Source organism: Lotus japonicus, chromosome 2, assembly GCF_012489685.1.
Source record: "Lotus japonicus ecotype B-129 chromosome 2, LjGifu_v1.2".
NCBI lineage: Eukaryota > Viridiplantae > Streptophyta > Magnoliopsida > Fabales > Fabaceae > Lotus > Lotus japonicus.
In genome coordinates, this window is record NC_080042.1 from 44,101,040 (window position 1) to 44,120,181 (window position 19,142).

The 19,142-nt window shown below is 39.9% G+C and overlaps 2 protein-coding genes across 2 annotated transcripts; both read right to left on the bottom strand.

Annotated features, from left to right (window-relative positions):
• Nucleotides 1–11,363: 11,363 nt before the first annotated feature.
• On the bottom strand, nt 11,364–13,241 carry LOC130736471 (uncharacterized). The gene has a single exon (XM_057588302.1). It carries the CDS (start codon nt 13,239–13,241, stop codon nt 11,364–11,366), a length of 1,878 nt encoding a protein of 625 aa, XP_057444285.1.
• Nucleotides 13,242–13,436: 195 nt separating this feature from the next.
• Nucleotides 13,437–18,179, bottom strand: LOC130736472 (uncharacterized). Its single transcript, XM_057588303.1, has 5 exons — nt 18,161–18,179; nt 17,683–18,043; nt 14,871–17,526; nt 13,904–14,585; nt 13,437–13,687 (listed from the first exon to the last, which is right to left on the bottom strand). The coding sequence occupies exons 1-5, from the start codon at nt 18,177–18,179 to the stop codon at nt 13,437–13,439; spliced, it is 3,969 nt and encodes a 1,322-aa protein (XP_057444286.1).
• Nucleotides 18,180–19,142: the final 963 nt, after the last annotated feature.

Consider the following 19,142-nt stretch of genomic DNA (forward strand, 5'->3'; position numbering starts at 1 on the left):
ACATTCTTTGCCTTAAAAGGGACTTTTGTGAATTTGCCTTTCTGACATGCTTCACAAAGAGCGTCTGAAGCGAACTTCAGATTGGGTAAGCCCCTGACAAGGTTTAGCTTGCTCAGCTGAGAAATCTTTCTCATACTGGCATGCCCTAACCGTCTATGCCATACCCACTGCTCTTCATTAACAGACAGAAGGCACTTCACATTCTGAGCCTCCAACTCAGATAATCTGATCTTATAAATGTTGTTCTTCCTCTTGCTGTTAAACAGAACAGAGCCATCGATTTGACTTACAGCCCGGCAGGACTTTTGATTGAATATAACATCATAACCCTTGTCAGCTAATTGACTTATAGACAATAAGTTATGTGTTAAGCCGTCTACCAATAACACATTATCAATGCATGGACTACTATCTACACATATAGTACCAGTACCAACAATTATACCCTTTTCATTTCCTCCAAAGCCAACTTCGCCTCCAGGCTTAAGTTTCAGCTCTCGGAACATACGCCTTTCTCCCGTCATGTGACGCGAGCATCCACTGTCCAGATACCATGATTGGTGTTTCAGTGGAGCTATCAAGGATATCTCATTTTCATCGTCTGAGTTAGGATTTCCTTCTGATTCTGAGTCAGAGTCAACAGCTCCCTTTGACTCTGCTTCCTTGTCTTTGACAATAGCCAAGAGTCCTTGGACTTCACCATCAGAGTCAACATCCTCTGACTCTGATTCATCAAATGTCACCATCAGACTCTTCTTTGTCTTGAAGTGCTTCTTTGGCTTCTTGTCCTTCTTCAATCTTGGACAGTCACTTTTGTAGTGCCCTGATTCTTTGCACTCAAAGCATGTGACTTCCTTAAGTGAGGACTTCTTCTGACCTGAGGATTCAGACTTTCCTTTTGCCTTTCCAGAGCCTTTGTATTTGCTCTGCTTGTGCTTCCAGATGCGATTGAGTCTCTTGGAGATCAGAGTCAGCTCATCTTCATCAGAATCTTCTGATGCTTCTTCAGATTCCTCTTCTTCAGCTTGAAGAGCTTTTGACTTCTCAACCTTAGCCTTTTCAGATTTAGATTTCAAGGCTATGGACTTTTTCCTCAGATCTTGCATCTCTGAGCGCTTCAGCTCATGGCATTTCAAAATGCTGATGAGTTCTTCTAAACTCATATTCTCAACGTCTCTCGTGAGCTCTATTGAAGTCACTAAAGGCATCCAACTTTCAGGAAGACACCTGATGACCCTTATGACATGATCTTTTGTTGTGTAGCTCTTGTTGAGAGGTCGTATGCCAGCTACAAGCAGCTGAAATCTGGAGAACATTTCTTCAATGGACTCATTTGGCTCCATGATGAAGGATTCATACTTTTGGATCAAATACAATGCCTTTGATTCTTTGACTTTCTTGTTTCCTTCATGAGACATCTTCAGAGATTCGAAAATGCCTTTCGCAAACTCACGACCTGTAATCTTCTGGTACTCTTCATAGGAAATAGCACTTAGAAGAATTGCTCTTGCTTTGTGATGTTGTGAGTACAGCTTCTTTTGATCTGCAGTCATCTCTGACCTTGGGATCTTCTTGCCATCTGCATCAACTGGACGCTCGTAGCCATCCACAATAATATCCCAGAGATCTGCATCGAAACCCAGAAAGAAACTTTCCAGTCTATCTTTCCAATATTCGAACCTTTGACCGTCGAACATAGGAGGCTTTGCATTGTAACCATCTCTTTGAGTTTCACTGGTGGTGGCAGCCATTGTTTTTCACACCGGCCCGGATCACTGAACACTGTTAGGTGTGGTAATCAGAACTTGCGCTCTGATACCAATTGAAGGTATGAAAAACGGTAGAAAGGGGGGGTTTGAATAACGTTTTCAGTATAAAACTTCCACCTTAAAGATTTTGACAAATCTTTCGAGAACTTAAGTGCTAAAGATAAGAGATAGAAAAGCACACAAGGATTTTATCCTGGTTCACTTGATAAATCACTCAAGCTACTCCAGTCCACCCGTTAAGGTGATTTCTTCCTTCTTAGAATGAAGGCAATCCACTAATCAGGTAAGAGTTACAACTGCACTTGAAACCTACAAGTGACTAACAATTACACTGACTTAGCTCACACTAAGATTCACTCTCTTAGTCTTCTCTAGGATCCGATCAACCTTGATCTCCTAAAGGAACTAAACAAACTGTTTATCAAAGAATTGTTTACAAGAGATTTGCTTCTAAAAAGCTAATAGTAAACTCAATGAATTTCAGATGAAAGAAAACTTAGAAGAATTTAAGTTTGTCTTGCGCGTATGTGAATGCTTCTAGCCGTTTCTTTCAGTCTTCAGTCTCTTTATATACTCCAAGGATTAGGGTTGAGCGTTGCATGAGAAATGCTACCGTTGGAGGGCAGTTCTGGAAAATCCAGCTTCTGCTGTGTCTGAGACTGTTAGGTAGGTCGTCAGGAAGGTACAGTTGCTTTTGTACTTGGATAGCGACTTGACCTTTAAACCTAGGAGACTTCTGATCAGGGGATGCTTCATATTGGAACTAGTGAAGCCGGTTGATCAGAGTCAGAGGGAAAGCACAGATCCTCTGACCATTGTATCTTCTGATTCTGAACTCAGAGGGAAGAACATGGCCTTCAGAGTTTCTTGCTTCCGGACTTCAGAGTTTCCACTATTCAGCTTCTGTATCTTCAGAGTCTTCTACACCATCAGAACATCTGAGCCTTCAGTGTTTCTTGGTTATCAGACCTTCTGGATCTTCAGAGCTTCTAGTGACTGAGTCCACATCAGAGTTTGTATAACTTCAGAACTTCTGAAGCTTTTCCACTGTTCATACTGAACATGGTGAATGCGAAAGCGTTGCTTGGGTTGCTCTTTATACACAGTGCTTCTGATTTGTGTGAGATTGAGTTGAGGTCAGAGCCTGTAAATAGCACACTCAGAAAAACACGTTAGAGTACCACAATTGTTCATATCAAAAGGTTAACTTGTAATCATCAAAACATAGAGTTGTACTACTAGATCAAAACTTGATCTTACAATTATATCGATATCAATCAGAGAAATATATCATAAGAAATAAGCAATGTAAAAGTATCAGAGCTTATAATCACTTCAGAAGAAGTGAAATGTATTTCTTGTTATTGTCTCATGAAAGATCTATAGTTATAACGATTGATCACTTAATCTCCAAAACTTTTAATTTATCTAAAACATAGGTTGTACTCCTTTTTTTGTCATAAGCAAAAAGAGTCTGAAAAACTTAGCTTTAAAAACAACAAGTACTAGGTACTCCCCCTGGTTAAGGTAAACAGAACAGAATAACTAAGTTCACAAGAGATAAGATTAACAAAAGAATAAGGAGGTCAGAAGTAAAAACTGATATATATATATATATATATATATATATATATATAAAGTAGAAATATAAAGACTTCAGAAACAAGAAGAAAAGAAAAAAAAAAATAGAAGTAGAATTCCTAAGAGACTAGGGCTTAGGATCTGAATCAGGGAGCTTCTTCATAATCAACTCCATCATCACAATAAGGCGTTGATTGGCCATTGCTTGTTCCTTAATTTGACTTTGAAAATTGTCGAGTCTGGAGACGATTGCAGAAAGTTCAGGTGTAACCGGAGCAGAAGGTGCGGCTTGAATAGAAGGTGTTGCCTGAGTAGAACTTGTATCAACTTCAGAACCAGAAGCAAGTGCTTGTGCTTTCAAGGCAGCAGCTTCAGCTTCCAACTTAGCATCCCTTTCCAGAGCTTCTAAGCGAGCAGCTTCTTTTATTGCAGATTCAACCTTTGAAGCTTCAATTCTTGCAGATGCAGCTCTTGCAAGTTCTTCAGCTTCTAATTTCTCAGCTTGTAATCTTTCAGCCTCACCTTTTGCTTTCAGAACATCTTCTTCTCTGTTTGTGGCTTCCATAGCAGTCTGTCTCAGATTCTCTCTAAGTTTCAATTCAACCAGTGCATGTCTTCTTCTATTCAAAACTTCTTGCTTTGCCCTTGCATCGCCAACTCTGTCATTCTTATCTAGATCTGAGAATTCAAAAATGTCTTGAATGCGAGTTTGCAGCCAACCATTGAACTCTTCCCAAAGTGCAGCAACAAGATTGGGCCTCTCACTTGAGTCAGTGGCAGCATATAGATTCCTCAGCCTTGTAGTTGCCTTGTCATTAAAAATATTGAATGATTCTAGAGGGTTGGTTGGTTCAGGATGTGCATAAGGAATGATCTGGAGGGAAGGTTGTGGTGAGGGGTGAGGAGCAAGGTTTGAGTTGGTTGCTTCAGAAATTGCTTGAGCAGAAGTATCTGCTTCAGAAGCTATTGGGATGGAAGCATTATCCAGAAGCATCTAATTAGAAGTGGTCTGATCAGGAATGGGTTCAGAAGGTTGAACTTCAGGATTTGAGGAAGCAAAATCCAGAGAGTTCACAGGGGAATATGCACAAAGAGAGACATTTGAGGTTTCTGACGATGTGGGATGAGGAAAAACAACAGAGAGAGGGGTTGGATTAAGTAAAATGGTGGAGGGTGTTTCAGAAGTTCTTTGACTTAGAACTTTGAAAAATGCTTGTTCAGAGGCAGAAGTGTTTGGGATAGAAGTAGGTTGAGAAGGTGGTGCAGCGGTGGTTGTAACTGTGGTAGTGGTAATTAGGTTAGAAGTTGTGGTTAAGGGAGTGTGAAGAGGGGCAAAGGGTGAAGTAAAATGAGGCAGGGTTAGAGGAGAAGCGGATGGAATGGCATCAACATCAATAACGACAGAAGTAGAAACAGTAATAGATGGCTTACTTGTTTCCTTGGCAGAAGCTCTTGTGGCTCTGCGGGCACGATTATGAGCCATATGGGAACCAACTGCCTTGGTTTCTGCTTTAGTCTTCTTCTTCTTCTTGTGTTTCTCATCAGATTAAGTTTCAGAATCATCCAGCTTCTGCTTCCTTGAAGGAACTTCTTCATCAGGAGGACCTTCTGGAAGGGTCCTGAAGAACTCGTCCACATCAACTTCATATCCTTCTTCGACCATCATGTTCAGGTAATGCAAGATTGCAGGTTTAGTCCACAAGGGATAGTCTTCAACAGGAATTCTCCGTTGGATGATATCCTCTGGAGACTCATCAGAAGGAGTTACCTTAATGGTCTTTACAATTTTCATCTTCTTCAGGTTCTTGGCATTGAGTGCATCTCTAGAAGTAGTGGTCAGATCTTTTGTGCACACAACATCAATCAAGTCTTTCACTAAGCCACTCTCCACGAAGATGTCAGAGGGAAGCTTCCCAAAAGGAATGTAGTAAATGACTGCTTTCTTCTCAGAAGTTGTGGTTCTTGACTTCCTCAAGCATTCTTTCAGATAAGTGAAGAGGAAGAAGGGAAGACACAACTTCTGCTTCTTTTTGATGAAGTAGAGCATCACCTTCTGAGTCGTTTTGATGTAGTCAGAAGAACTTGTTAAAGGCCTGGGGTTGATGAAAGTGAGAATTATCTTGTGCCACATTCTCAACTCTGCATACAGATCTCTCGTCTTGTACTCAGTCTTCTTCAACTGCCAATTAACAAACAGCTCTTTGTTGATGCTTTTCCTGATCCCAGAAAGTCTGTTGTCAATATTCTGAAATCTCTTTGCCTTAACCAGATCCATTCCCAGAAGTTGAGCTATTGACTTCTCAGTGATGATGATTTTTCTCCCCAAAACATGTGAGACTACTTGATAGTCATCACAATCAGCATGCTTCCAGAACTCTTTCACCAGTTTCTCATACACTGGTCTAGAGAGCCTATCAAAGTAGCTCTTCCATCCTTGAGCCATCATCTCAGGTCTGAGATCTACTCCATTTGCAGCCATTTTCTCAAAATCTACCCTCAACTCACTTAGAACGGTGAGTTCTTCCACCTTGAAGTTGCAGGTAACAACGGCTGTCCTTTCAGAAATGGGTCACTTGTTCTTCCTCTTGCATGTCGATTTCCTCTTGTTGTTGCTCTTGAACTCTGGGTTGAGCCTGAACTGATGGAGCGGATTTCAGCTCTTTCTTGGGCAATATGCTCTTGCAAATGCTCAAGTGCAGCTTGCTCTTGTGGATCCGCAGAAGGATTGTGAGACATGATGAAGAATTCTGAGGTTTTGGGTAAAGAGGGATGAAGAACAAGCGAGAGAACGGGGAGAATGAAAACACTTATGGTTTTTTGAGAAACTAAGCGAATGAATGAAGTGAGGAGAACGTGTGTGTGAACGTGGGTAAGTAGTGATTTGAAAGATAACCGTTGAGTAGTTGAAAACTCAAAAGCCAAAAGGCAAAAATCAACGGTCAGAAATTAATGTAGTAATAAAAAGCAATAAATATGGAAAAACATGCGGTGGAGAATTAAATGAATGTAATCATTATAACAAAAATTCTCAAGAAGCAAAAGGAACGAGGCATACCAATGGGTACTCAGCTTCTGATTAAGTTACCTTATGAACTAGATAACGTCTGATGAAACCAGAAGCATCATAGTCAGAGGTTCTGACAAATCTTCATATTGGACAAAAGTCCATATTCATATTTTTTAGGATACACTTAAATCTATCTTATGTTAAGGGCTTTGTGAAGATATCTGCCCACTGATCGTCAGTATCCACAAACTTCAGAAGAAGTACACCCTTCTAAACATAATCTCTAATAAAGTGATACTTTACCTCAATGTGCTTGGCCCTTGAATGTAAGATATGATTCTTACTTAGAGAAATAACGCAGTGTTGTCATAATAGATAGGGATATTGCTCTCAAAGATTTGATAATCTTCTAGCTGATGTTTCATCCAGAGCATCTGAGTGCTACAAATAGCTGCTGAGATATATTCTGCTTCTGCAGTAGATAGTGCAATTGTAGATTGTCTTTTGCTTGCCCAGGAGACTAGATTGGTTCCGAGAAATTGACAATTTCCAGAAGTACTTTTCCTTTCAGTTCTATCTCCGACATAGTCAGCATCACAATAACCTGAAAGCTTATACTCTGATGTCTTTTGATACATCAAGCCTAGGTTAGTGGTACCTTTCAAATATTTGAGAATTCTCTTAACAGTAGTTAAGTGAGTTTCTCTAGGATCTGATTGGAAGCGAGCACGTAAATGTATACTAAACAGAATATCTGGTTGGATGCAGTCATATAGAGAAGAGAGTCTATCATACCATGATAGACCTTCTGACAAACCTTTGAACTCGCATCTTCTTTCTCTAGAATGCATGTAGGATGCATTGGTTTCTTGGTTGGAGTACATTCTAACATGTTGAACTTCTTAAGAAGTTCTTTAGTGTATTTGCTTTGATGAATGTACGTTGTGTAAGACCCTAGACTTACTTATGTAATGCTTAAGTGATAGATTGAATAAAATAAGACTTTTGGCTAAGTTTGAGTTTTGACAGATTACAACTGTCAACTTGTGTGAATTTTTAGAGGGTCTTAACGACCTCATTTGGGAAAACTTTCTTCATGAGATTTGTAGCCTCTGTAGCTCGAGATATTCGAATTTTACCGAGCAGGGTTCTGGCTGTAAAGTGCCAGCGAATTTATTAATGTGTTTTTATTTTTATTCCGAATTTGGTTGGGTTTTTAATTAAAAATAGTTGGGTTTTAATTATGTTCAGACCTGATTAGAGTTAATTAGTGGGCCATAGGTTTAAGTGGTTTGGGCTTAAAAAGGAAAAAGCCAAACCCTAGCCCACATGTTGGTTTGCATGGGTTTTAGTCAAGAGGGGAAAACCCTATTTTCTAAGAATCAGAAAACAAAAGTTGCACCCACACTCTTTCACGTTAGAAACCAGAGGAAAAGAGAAGAGAGAACTTGAGAGAGAGGAGGAGAGAGCCGCCGCCCCTAGCCCTAGCCACCACCGCACGCACGCAAGGGAAAGGAGAGGAGATCGCGCGAGAGAGAGAGGGACCGAGAGCAAGGAGGAAGAGAGGACATTGGACAACAGCTTTTGATTCTTTCTTCATCACCCTACTTCTTATTTCATCACTCTTAATCAAGGTAAGGGCTGGTCCTAGGACTTGGGTAGTTTGTTAGGGACTTGTTGCTATATTTGGTTGTGAAAAATCTTGATTGTTGAGGGTTTGCATGAGGGTTTGGGTTGAAGGTTTGCTTGCTGTACTATTATGATATGAGACCTATGTGATTTGATATTTATTGCTGGAACATAGCTTAAAGCCTTGGGCTGAAATGGTTTATAGCTTAAACTAGAGGTGGGAGTTTCGCTGCCAGTTTCCTGTACTGGAAAGCGGCCTTCAGAGCCCCTTTTTACCTTTTTATGGTCGTCAAATGAAAAAGTGATTAAAATTAAAGTTGTAGATTTTCGAAATAGCTTTCCAGACATATAAAAATCATAATTTTTGGTTTAGTAATGTGATCTGGGGGTCGTTTTTAGTAACTGTTACACCTGCTGTCTTTCCTGTTCCGAATAGTAAGCTTTAAGGCCAAATATCACCTAATTATGGGACTTAAATGAACTAGTGTTTAACTAGAGAGTTGTAGATATTTAAAATAGCTTTCCAGAAAGGTATCATACGTGATTTTTGGTTGAAAGATACATTCTGTGGCTCTGTTTTTGTGAAAGTTGTTTCTGTTGTCAATATGTTGAGTTGCGAAAATGTTTTGAAGTTTTGTTTAGGAACATGTGTTTAGGAGATGTTGTGAGTTATATGTTGTTAAGCTTGATTTCATGAGCTTTGGTACTTGCCTTGTGGTGCTGTTATGACATAATATGCATGTTTTTATGTATATGGCTATTCTTAAATGATTTCACACTGTTTAATTGATTATTTATACAAAAGGGTCGCTCACCTAGTCGTAATTCCCTTTTGTGCACTGTGAATGTTGTGTTGCTATCTTTAGTGTTGTGAAGAGAATAAAAGACTCTAGGAAGACTTGACTTAGAGCCTCAATATAAGAGAAAGAGAAATAACTCGCTTGCAAGTAAAAAGTGAAAATGTGATTAATGGAACATAGGTCGGTGTAGACTATGGTCCATGAGAACGATGGGCTTGCACGCGAGGGTGTTTTTGTGGATGAGCCGGTTAGGTCTCCACGTGATAACCATGATTTAGTCATGGGATAGGGATTGACTGTGTGGGCCTCCCTAAGTGATTTGTGGATGAGCCGGTTAGGTCTCCACGTGATTGAGGGTTGTACTGCGGTCCCCTCCGAGAATTGTTCATCTGCGGATGATCGAGATTGGCCAAGGAAGGTTTGGTGGGTTGTGTGATGTGAGGATGCGCTAGTCTAACTGACTAATTGTCATAAAACTTAATTTCATAAGTGAATGATTATTGTGCTTTATGATATGTTTATGATTATCTTGTTTGCGACCTGACCCTTGCGCTACTTGTTTATGTGTTATCTGTGGGGGGTGTAAGACCCAAGTTTTTAAGCTTAGAATAAGTGGAAGAGATTTCCATTTACGATTAGGCTTGATGTATCGTGAAAGGAAACCTGAACAAGAGTTTACCAAATGAAATAAATTTATGAAGGAGAAAGTTCAGGAAAAGTCAAAGGATCGTATCGAAGTCGATAAAAGTTATAGCACGATCGTTATACGCTTAAACCTAGGTCAGAAACCCTAATATATAGCTAATTTTCATTTATAGGCACGATGGAAGTTAATTCCAAAAATCTTCAGAGAAATGTTAGAACTTCTCTTTTTCCATATATCAAAATCGTTTCGAGGCGAAACTCTAGGATCTACGAACGTCCGATTCCAATCATCGGAAGTTTGCCGAAACCGAATCCCTGGTATTTCAAAACCCTAGAATCACCCGACTATGGGGACTTTATCTATTCAGAGCTTCAAATGAATATTCTACACGCGTACACCCATTTCTCTTGATGATTTCAATCTTTCTTCCGAAGGAAGTTTTCCATTCCGACATTCGATGCAAAAAGCAACTTATCGGGTAAAATAGTTTTATACCGACTATGCTTTAGTTGCCAAAAATACAAAGAGACCTCATTTTAGTTTTGGAATTCTTTCGCCAAAACATATCTATTAATTCACGGAGAATGACGCCGGAAAAATCAGATTCGCGAAACTTTCATTTTTCCGCGAATTTCCAACCTTTATATATAGCAAAGAAAGGAAGAAAAACTCAAATTTTCCTCCATTTTCTCTCCTCAAACCCGCGGCCAAGAACAAGGTGAAATTCGTATTCACCTAGGACAGATGTGATACACAATGTTGCAACAATGTGTAGCACAACAAAACACAATCAGAGTATTAAAAATAAACAAACAGTTAAACAGACAAACACAAGGAGTTGTTAACCCAGTTCGGTGAACATCACCTACGTCTGGAGGATACCAATCCAGGAGTCAATTCACTATCAAATAATAGCTCTCAGGTCACATGAAAGTCCCTCCTATACCTAAGTACTCCCCCTTAGTATAGAGCCTCTTTTATGTCCACCACTATTACACAAGTGAATCTAGCTTAGCCCTTCTCCTCTAAGCTATGAGAAAACTTTCTCTAACCCCTAATGACCACTGCCACAGCGACCATATCATGTTTATCAACAAACAAGTTTGATGAGATTACAACTCACCTAAACAAATCAACTTAGTACTCTGATGAACGAAAGCACTAAGTTGGTACAAAACTCACAAGAGGACTCACAAATAAAAACCCTAAAATCAGTATGTATCACTCTGAATCCTTGTGCAGCTAGGGTTTTTAAGTTCCTTTATATAGACGTTCACTTGAGGCTTGGATCTTCAATGGGCTAAACGTCATAGAGTCCACTAACACACTTCTGGAAAGAATCTTCATGGAATCAAGTCTTACCAGAATAAAATAACAGAACCAAGTAAAACAGAATTCAACCTTTGAGATAGACTTGGTTCACACGTTATCAATCTTGTTACTTCAGCCAAGATTAAAACAAACACGCCTTCAGAAGATAAAACGCACAACATAGAATAAATCTTCTGAATCCCATACAATCAGCAACCTCACAACAAACTTGACTTTAACGACTTAACCAACAACATATGAAATTTCACCATGTTGCTCCAGATGTTGGCACATATGGTTGCACATCATGGTTTGAGCAAAATGCAGCCAATCAAAAGAACTACAATCTCCCCCTTTGGCAAATTTTTGCTAAAACATGATCAGAAGCCAAACAATGCAAAAACAAACAGCACACAGCATATGATGAACTGAACACACTACTGGTCTGAATAACAAAAACACTCAACAACCGCAACAGCAGCAACAACATCACAAGCAACAGTAACACAAGCAACAGTACCATTCTCCCCCTTATTAGCAGAATTTGTCAAAGGGTGCAGAGAGCCAGCAGAAGCCAACAAAATATTACAACCAGATTGAATGAAGAAGGAACAAATACACTAAGCACTAGCAGAAGTGTCATCATCAGAAGTACCAGCAGCATCTTGATCATCAGCAGCATTGTCTTCAAGAGGCCTCTTGCCTTTAGTCAACTGCAGAATGAGAGTGTCCACATTCTTCTTCCTCAATGTACAACTAGTAATTGTGTCCTGAAGCATCTTAGACACCGCAATAAGCGCAGCAATAGGAGTCTCAGGAGTCTTCTGAGAGGAAGTACCCTCCCCCTGAGTCATCTCAGCCAAACCAGCAACATCAGAAACATGGGCACCAGCTAGCAGCCTGTAATCAATAGTGAGAAGACTAGCCTTCTTGCTAGGAACCTCATCAACAAGGAGAATTTGAGGATGTTGACGCAAGATAATCCCACAAAGTAAACACGGAAACCCAATAGGGAGCTTGACAGCAAAGGTGTCAGCATGCTTCATAGTTTGAGCAAAGACATATTCACCAAAATCAAACTGAGCCTTAGTACCAATCAGATAAATTAATTTTGCCAAACCTGAAGAAATATCTGAGTTGTGGGTGGTAGGAGCCCAATTTGCAGCACCAATGCGATTCAAGATAGCATACTTTACACTCAAATGAGTAGAAGACAACAAGCCTTTGACAGGCCATTCCATAACCTGACCAGCCGTGAGTTCATTTGTGATAACACTCAAGGACAGCTCTTCATTTCCTGTGACAATAGTGCTCCTTCCCAAATACTGATTAATGATCTCAGGAGAAAAATGTACACACCTACCACGCACAAAAACTTTCCTGAAATCAGGATGCCCAGACACCGTGCAATTTGTAGTTATATTCACAATAAATTCTCTCACCAACTTGTCATAGCAGCCTCCAATCTCAATAACAGTTTTCAACAACCCAGCAGCCTCAATAAGTTCCATAATTTCTTGACAATGCAAAATCTCACCAGTCAATTCCCTCTCTTGAGCAATCCTGCGCTGATAAACATACTTCCACTTACCAACACTTTCTTCAGAGTGAAAGGAAATGTTATCCAAAGGAGCAGCAGGCACGTTTTCTGGAATTCGCTTCCCAATCTTGCGCTTTCGAGCAGCAGAACCAGTATCTGTCTTATCCAACTCCACAGTTGGAATCTCATCAACAACAGGAGTAGCATTATCTTTGTGAACCTTTCTTTTGAAATTCTGTACAACAGGAGTATCATCATCAAGAATAATGACCTTCTTGCGCTTCTTGTTCTCACTCAAACCCAAACCTAACTTCTTGCAAGAGGAACGCGTAGAGTACTTACGAACAACAGTCATCTTTTGCCTCTTTGAAGCAACAGAAGCAGAAGCACCAAGGGTGTTGAGCAACACCTCATCAGATTCTGAGTTCTCAATGACATTCTGAACATCCTCGACATGCATATCTTTATCAACAGAGGGAGTAGAGTTGGGAACAATTACCTCTTCCTCAAGATGATCAGAATCCTTGTTGCAATCAGAATCACCACCGTGGCTTGATTGATTATTGCTTGGTGATGGAACAATTGGATCTACATCTGCATGTAAAACTTCCTTGAGAGGAGTTTCCAACACTTCAGTGATACAAGGATCAGCAACATCATCACCTGTACTTGAGTTGATTTCAGCCTCGGAATTTACTCCCTGGGTTGCCTCAGAGCTTCTCATTACCATCTTCTTCTTTGCTTTGGACGCATCTGACTTGGATCGAGCCTTTTTCCCTTTCATCTTACTCGGATCAAACGATGGTTGAGGACTACCTTGAGCAATTGCGATTTCAGAGGTATGAGGAGAGGATTTTGAAACCCTTGACGATTTTGGGGTTTTGGATTTCAAACCCAATACCTTTACCCCGTAAGCATTCATCTCAGGAGTGAGTTTCTTGCTAGAATCTTGACTCATGGTGAAGAGGACACAAAGAAAGAAACACGGGTCTTCAAGAAAAGGATAGACGGTTTTGGAGTGAGTTGCAGAAATTTGAAGTTGTGCAGTGGAGGTTGCAGGAGAGGTTATCAAGAAACAATGGAAATTCTGGATTAAGCGTGCCTCAAACGTTATGACAAAAGAGCCGTTGGCACACCACAATCCCTTTGATTGCTATAATTCCTCAAATAGGCAGATACCCAATAACTGTCTCAATTTTTCAAACTGTGTGGCATCCAGAGCTTTGGTAAAAATATCTGCTAACTGTTTTTCAGTTGAGACATGTTCCAAAGTAACAGTACCATCTTCAACCAACTCCCTGATGAAATGATGACGAATATCAATATGTTTTGTTCTGCTGTGCTGAATTGGATTTTTGGATATGTTGATAGCACTTAGATTGTCACAAAACAATGTCATAACATCTTGTTGCACATTATACTCCTTTAACATTTGTTTCATCCACATCAACTGAGTGCAGCTGCTTCCAGCAACTATATATTCAGCTTCTGCCGTAGAGAGAGAGACACAATTTTGCTTTTTACTGAACCAAGAAATTAGATTGTTTCCAAGAAAGAAACATCCACCTGATGTGCTTTTCCTATCATCAGCACTTCCAGCCCAATCCGCATCACAGTAACCTGTTAACACTGAATTAGTGTTGTGAGAGTACAAAATGCCATAATCACTTGTACCACTGATATACTTAATGATCCTTTTCACTTGAATGAGATGACTAGTCTTTGGTTCTGCTTGATACCTAGCACAAACTCCAACTGCAAAAGTAATATCTGGTCTGCTGGCAGTGAGATACAAAAGACTTCCAATCATGCTTCTATATAAACTAGGATCCACATCAGTACCTTTCTCATCCTTTGTGAGCTTGATATGAGTTGCAGCAGGTGTTCTTTTGTGACCCGCATTCTCAAGACCAAACTTCTTAACAATCCCCTTAGCATACTTACTTTGTGTGATGAATAAGGTATCTTCCATCTGTTTTACCTGAAGTCCCAGAAAGTAAGTTAATTCACCTACAAGACTCATTTCAAACTCAGATTTCATTTGTTCAACAAATTGTTCCACCATCTGGTTCGACATGCCACCAAACACAATGTCATCAACATAAATTTGAGCTATCATAAGTTCACTGCCATTTTTCTTAACAAACAAGGTCTTGTCAATGCCACTTTTGTCATAACCATTGTTGGTCAGAAATTCTGTTAATCTTTCATACCATGCTCTAGGTGCTTGTTTTAAGCCATACAGAGCCTTTTTCAATCTGTATACATGATCTGGAAAACTTGGATCTACAAACCCTTTAGGCTGTTCCACATAGACTTCTTCATTCAAGTAACCATTCAAGAATGCACTCTTGACATCCATCTGATATAGTCTGAATTTTAGCAAACATGCTACTCCCAACAACAACCTGATAGATTCAAGACGAGCAACAGGAGCAAAAGTTTCATCAAAGTCTATTCCTTCTATTTGAGAGTATCCCTGAGCAACTAGACGAGATTTGTTCCTTGTCACATTACCACTTTCATCAGACTTGTTCCTGAATATCCACTTAGTTCCCACAACATTTGCATCATCAGGTCTTGGAACCAATTCCCACACTTCATTCCTCTTGAACTGTCCCAGTTCCTCTTGCATGGATTGAATCCAGAACTCATCAGTCAGAGCTTCTTTGACGTTCTTTGGTTCGATTTTTGATATGAAGCATGCATTAGAAACTAGATCCCTTGACCTAGTAATAACCCCATCATTCAGATCACCAATGATATTTTCCTTTGGATGTATCTTCTGAATTCTAATAGAGGGTTCTTTGGTAGCTACAGGCAGTTGAGAGACAGTGTTTTCTTGCTCATTTGGGAATTGAATTGCTGGCTCATCTGGTTCCACATTTGTACACTCATATGGTAGATCATCTTCATCATGAGCTTGTCCCGTTCTCTCATTGGCTGTATCATCAACAACTACATTAATGGATTCCATCATGACTTTAGTACGAATATTATAAACTCTGTATGCTCTGCTGTTTCCAGAATACCCCAGAAATATTCCAACTTCACTTTTAGGATCCAGTTTTCTCCTGTGTTCTCTATCAGACAGAATGTAACACTTGCTGCCAAAAACATGAAAATACTTCACTGTAGGTTTTTTCCCTTTCCATAGTTCATACTGAGTGACTGTATCTCCTTGACGAATAGTGACGCGATTGTGAATGTAGCAGGCAGTGTTAATAGCCTCAGCCCAAAAATGATATGGTAGATTTTTAGCATGCAACATAGCTCTGGCAGATTCTTGCAATGTTCTGTTCTTCCTTTCAACCACTCCGTTTTGTTGAGGAGTGATAGGAGCAGAGAATTCATGTTTGATTCCTTCAGAGGAGCAGAACTCAGAGAATTGACCATTCTCAAATTCTTTTCCATGATCACTTCTTATTTTAACAATCCCACTCCCTTTTTCCCTTTGCACTTGGAGACATAGTTCTTTGAACACTTCAAAGGTGTCTGACTTCTCCTTCAGAAATTCTACCCAAGTGAATCTGGAAAAATCATCTACGCATACAAAAACGTACCTTTTTCCTCCTAGACTTTCCACTTGCATTGGCCCCATCAAATCCATGTGTAGTAATTCAAGCACTTTTGATGTAGTCAGATGTTGTAGCTTCTGGTGGGACATTTTGACTTGCTTCCCAATCTGACATTCACCACAAACCTTTCCTTCTTGAATTTTCAACTTTGGTATTCCTTTAACTGCTTCCTCAGCGACAATTCTTTTCATACTCTTAAGATTCAGATGACCTAACTTTTGGTGCCAGATTCTAACTTCATCTTCCTTAGACATCAAACATCGAGCAGACAAGGATGTTGTTTCAGAGGTCCACATGTAGCAGTTGTCCTTTGATCTGGCTCCTCTCATTAGCACATCCTTGTTCTTATTTTTGACAACACACCCAGATTGTTTGAACACCACCTTCAAGCCTTGGTCACAAAGTTGACTTATGCTGATCAAGTTTGCAGTTAAACCTTCAACTAACAGAACATCATCAAGGTTTGGAGATCCTGTGTCAGACAATTTTCCAATTCCTCTGATCTTTCCTTTGGCTCCATCACCGAAAGTAACAAAGCTCTTAGCATGTGGTTTCATTTTCTCCAGATAGCTCTTCACTCCTGTCATGTGTCTGGAACATCCACTATCAAAGTACCAGTCTTCTTTTGATGATGCACGCAGAGAGGTGTGAGCAATGAGAGCAGTAGCATTAACCTTGGGCTTCCACATGCTTTTGCCTGGACTTTTCTTTTCATACTCTCGTGATACATCTTGAAGTATAGGATATCCATAAAGCTTGAAGCAATATGGTCTAATGTGACCAAATCTCCCACAAAAATGACATCTCCAAGTTGAATTTTGATAGTTCCTGACTTGAGCATACGAATGTGTAACTGATTGCTGGGGCCTGCGGTTCCACATTTTAACATTTGATTGCCTTCCAATCTGCACATGTTCCTTAGTCATGTTCTGGCTCGCCTTGTTAACAGCACGAAAATCAAATCCTATCCCAGTCTTATCACCTGCATTTTTTCCAACATCAAGAATTTCATCCAGAATATCAGTGCTTTTACTCATCATGCGAATGGACTTGGTCATTCCTTCCATTTTTGAGTTCAATAAGGCCACTTCTTCAGTTAGCTTCTTCTTCTCAGCTTGAAGCTCAAAAACTTGCTTCTTCTGTTGCTGACCGTAGATACATGCTTCTTTCCACTTAGTGTAGAGAAGCTTATAAGCTTCAGCAAGTTCCTCATCAGAGATCTCCTTGTCACTGTCCCCATCATCTGAATCACATCTAACCATGAATGAAGTTACTCTGTTTGCTGTTACATCTTCACCTTCTGTATCAGATTCATCATCAGACCAAGTGGTGACCATCCCTTTCTTTTGTTTCTTCAAATAGGTGGCACATTCAGTCCTGATGTGGCCAAAACCTTCACATTCATGACATTGAACCCCTCGGCCATTTCCTATCTTGTCTTCATCTTTCACTCTTCTTTGAAATTGCTGATTCTTGAAATTGTCAAGCCGTTTGTCTTGCACATTTGGCCTCGATCGCTTATCCAGCCTTTTCAAAACCTTGTTGAATTTTCTTCCCAGAAGAGCTATGGCTTCTGATATGCTTTCACCAGTTTCATTATCAGACATATCTTCATCTAAATCTGTGCTTGAGACAAGAGCAATGCTTTTATTTCTTTTCTCAGGTCTATCATTTTGAGTCATTTCAAAAGTCATCAAGGATCCAATAAGCTCATCCACCTTGATACTGCTTATGTCTTGAGCTTCTTCAATAGCAGTTACTTTCATGTCAAACTTCTTAGGAAGAGATCTGAGAATCTTTCTCACAAGCTTCTCCTCTGACATTTGTTCTCCCAAAGCGAAAAAGGAGTTTGCCATATCACGCAGTCTCATATGAAAATCAGAGATGGTCTCATCTTCCTTCATCTTTAAGTTCTCAAACTGAGTTGTTAGAATCTGAAGCCTTGACATTCTAACTCTGGAAGTCCCCTCATGAGCAGTCTTGAGAATCTCCCAAGCATCCTTTGCCACAGTGCAAGTGTTGATCAATCGGAACATGTTTTTATCCACTCCATTGAATATAGCATTTAGCGCTTTAGAGTTACCCAACGCCTCCTCATCCTCTTCTTTGTTCCATTCATCCTCAGGTTTCAACTCACCAACAGATGACCCTTCCTTGGGTATGTTCACCGGATGTTTCCAACCTTTGACAATAGCCTTCCAGGTCTTGCTGTCAATTGATTTGAGAAACGCAATCATGCGAGCCTTCCAGTAGTCGTAGTTGGTGCCATCCAGAATAGGTGGTCTATTCACAGAGCCACCTTCCTTTGAGTTGTCCATTGGAACCGAATCTGTCTTCCCTGGAGCTCACCCAACCAGAACAGGGTGCCTGCTCTGATGCCAATTGAAATTCGTATTCACCTAGGACAGATGTGATACACAATGTTGCAACAATGTGTAGCACAACAAAACACAATCAGAGTATTAAAAATAAACAAACAGTTAAACAGACAAACACAAGGAGTTGTTAACCCAGTTCGGTGAACATCACCTACGTCTGGAGGATACCAATCCAGGAGTCAATTCACTATCAAATAATAGCTCTCAGGTCACATGAAAGTCCCTCCTATACCTAAGTACTCCCCCTTAGTATAGAGCCTCTTTTATGTCCACCACTATTACACAAGTGAATCTAGCTTAGCCCTTCTCCTCTAAGCTATGAGAAAACTTTCTCTAACCCCTAATGACCACTGCCACAGCGACCATATCATGTTTATCAACAAACAAGTTTGATGAGATTACAACTCACCTAAACAAATCAACTTAGTACTCTGATGAACGAAAGCACTAAGTTGGTACAAAACTCACAAGAGGACTCACAAATAAAAACCCTAAAATCAGTATGTATCACTCTGAATCCTTGTGCAGCTAGGGTTTTTAAGTTCCTTTATATAGACGTTCACTTGAGGCTTGGATCTTCAATGGGCTAAACGTCATAGAGTCCACTAACACACTTCTGGAAAGAATCTTAATGGAATCAAGTCTTACCAGAATAAAATAACAGAACCAAGTAAAACAGAATTCAACCTTTGAGATAGACTTGGTTCACACGTTATCAATCTTGTTACTTCAGCCAAGATTAAAACAAACACGCCTTCAGAAGATAAAACGCACAACATAGAATAAATCTTCTGAATCCCATACAATCAGCAACCTCACAACAAACTTGACTTTAACGACTTAACCAACAACATATGAAATTTCACCATGTTGCTCCAGATGTTGGCACATATGGTTGCACAT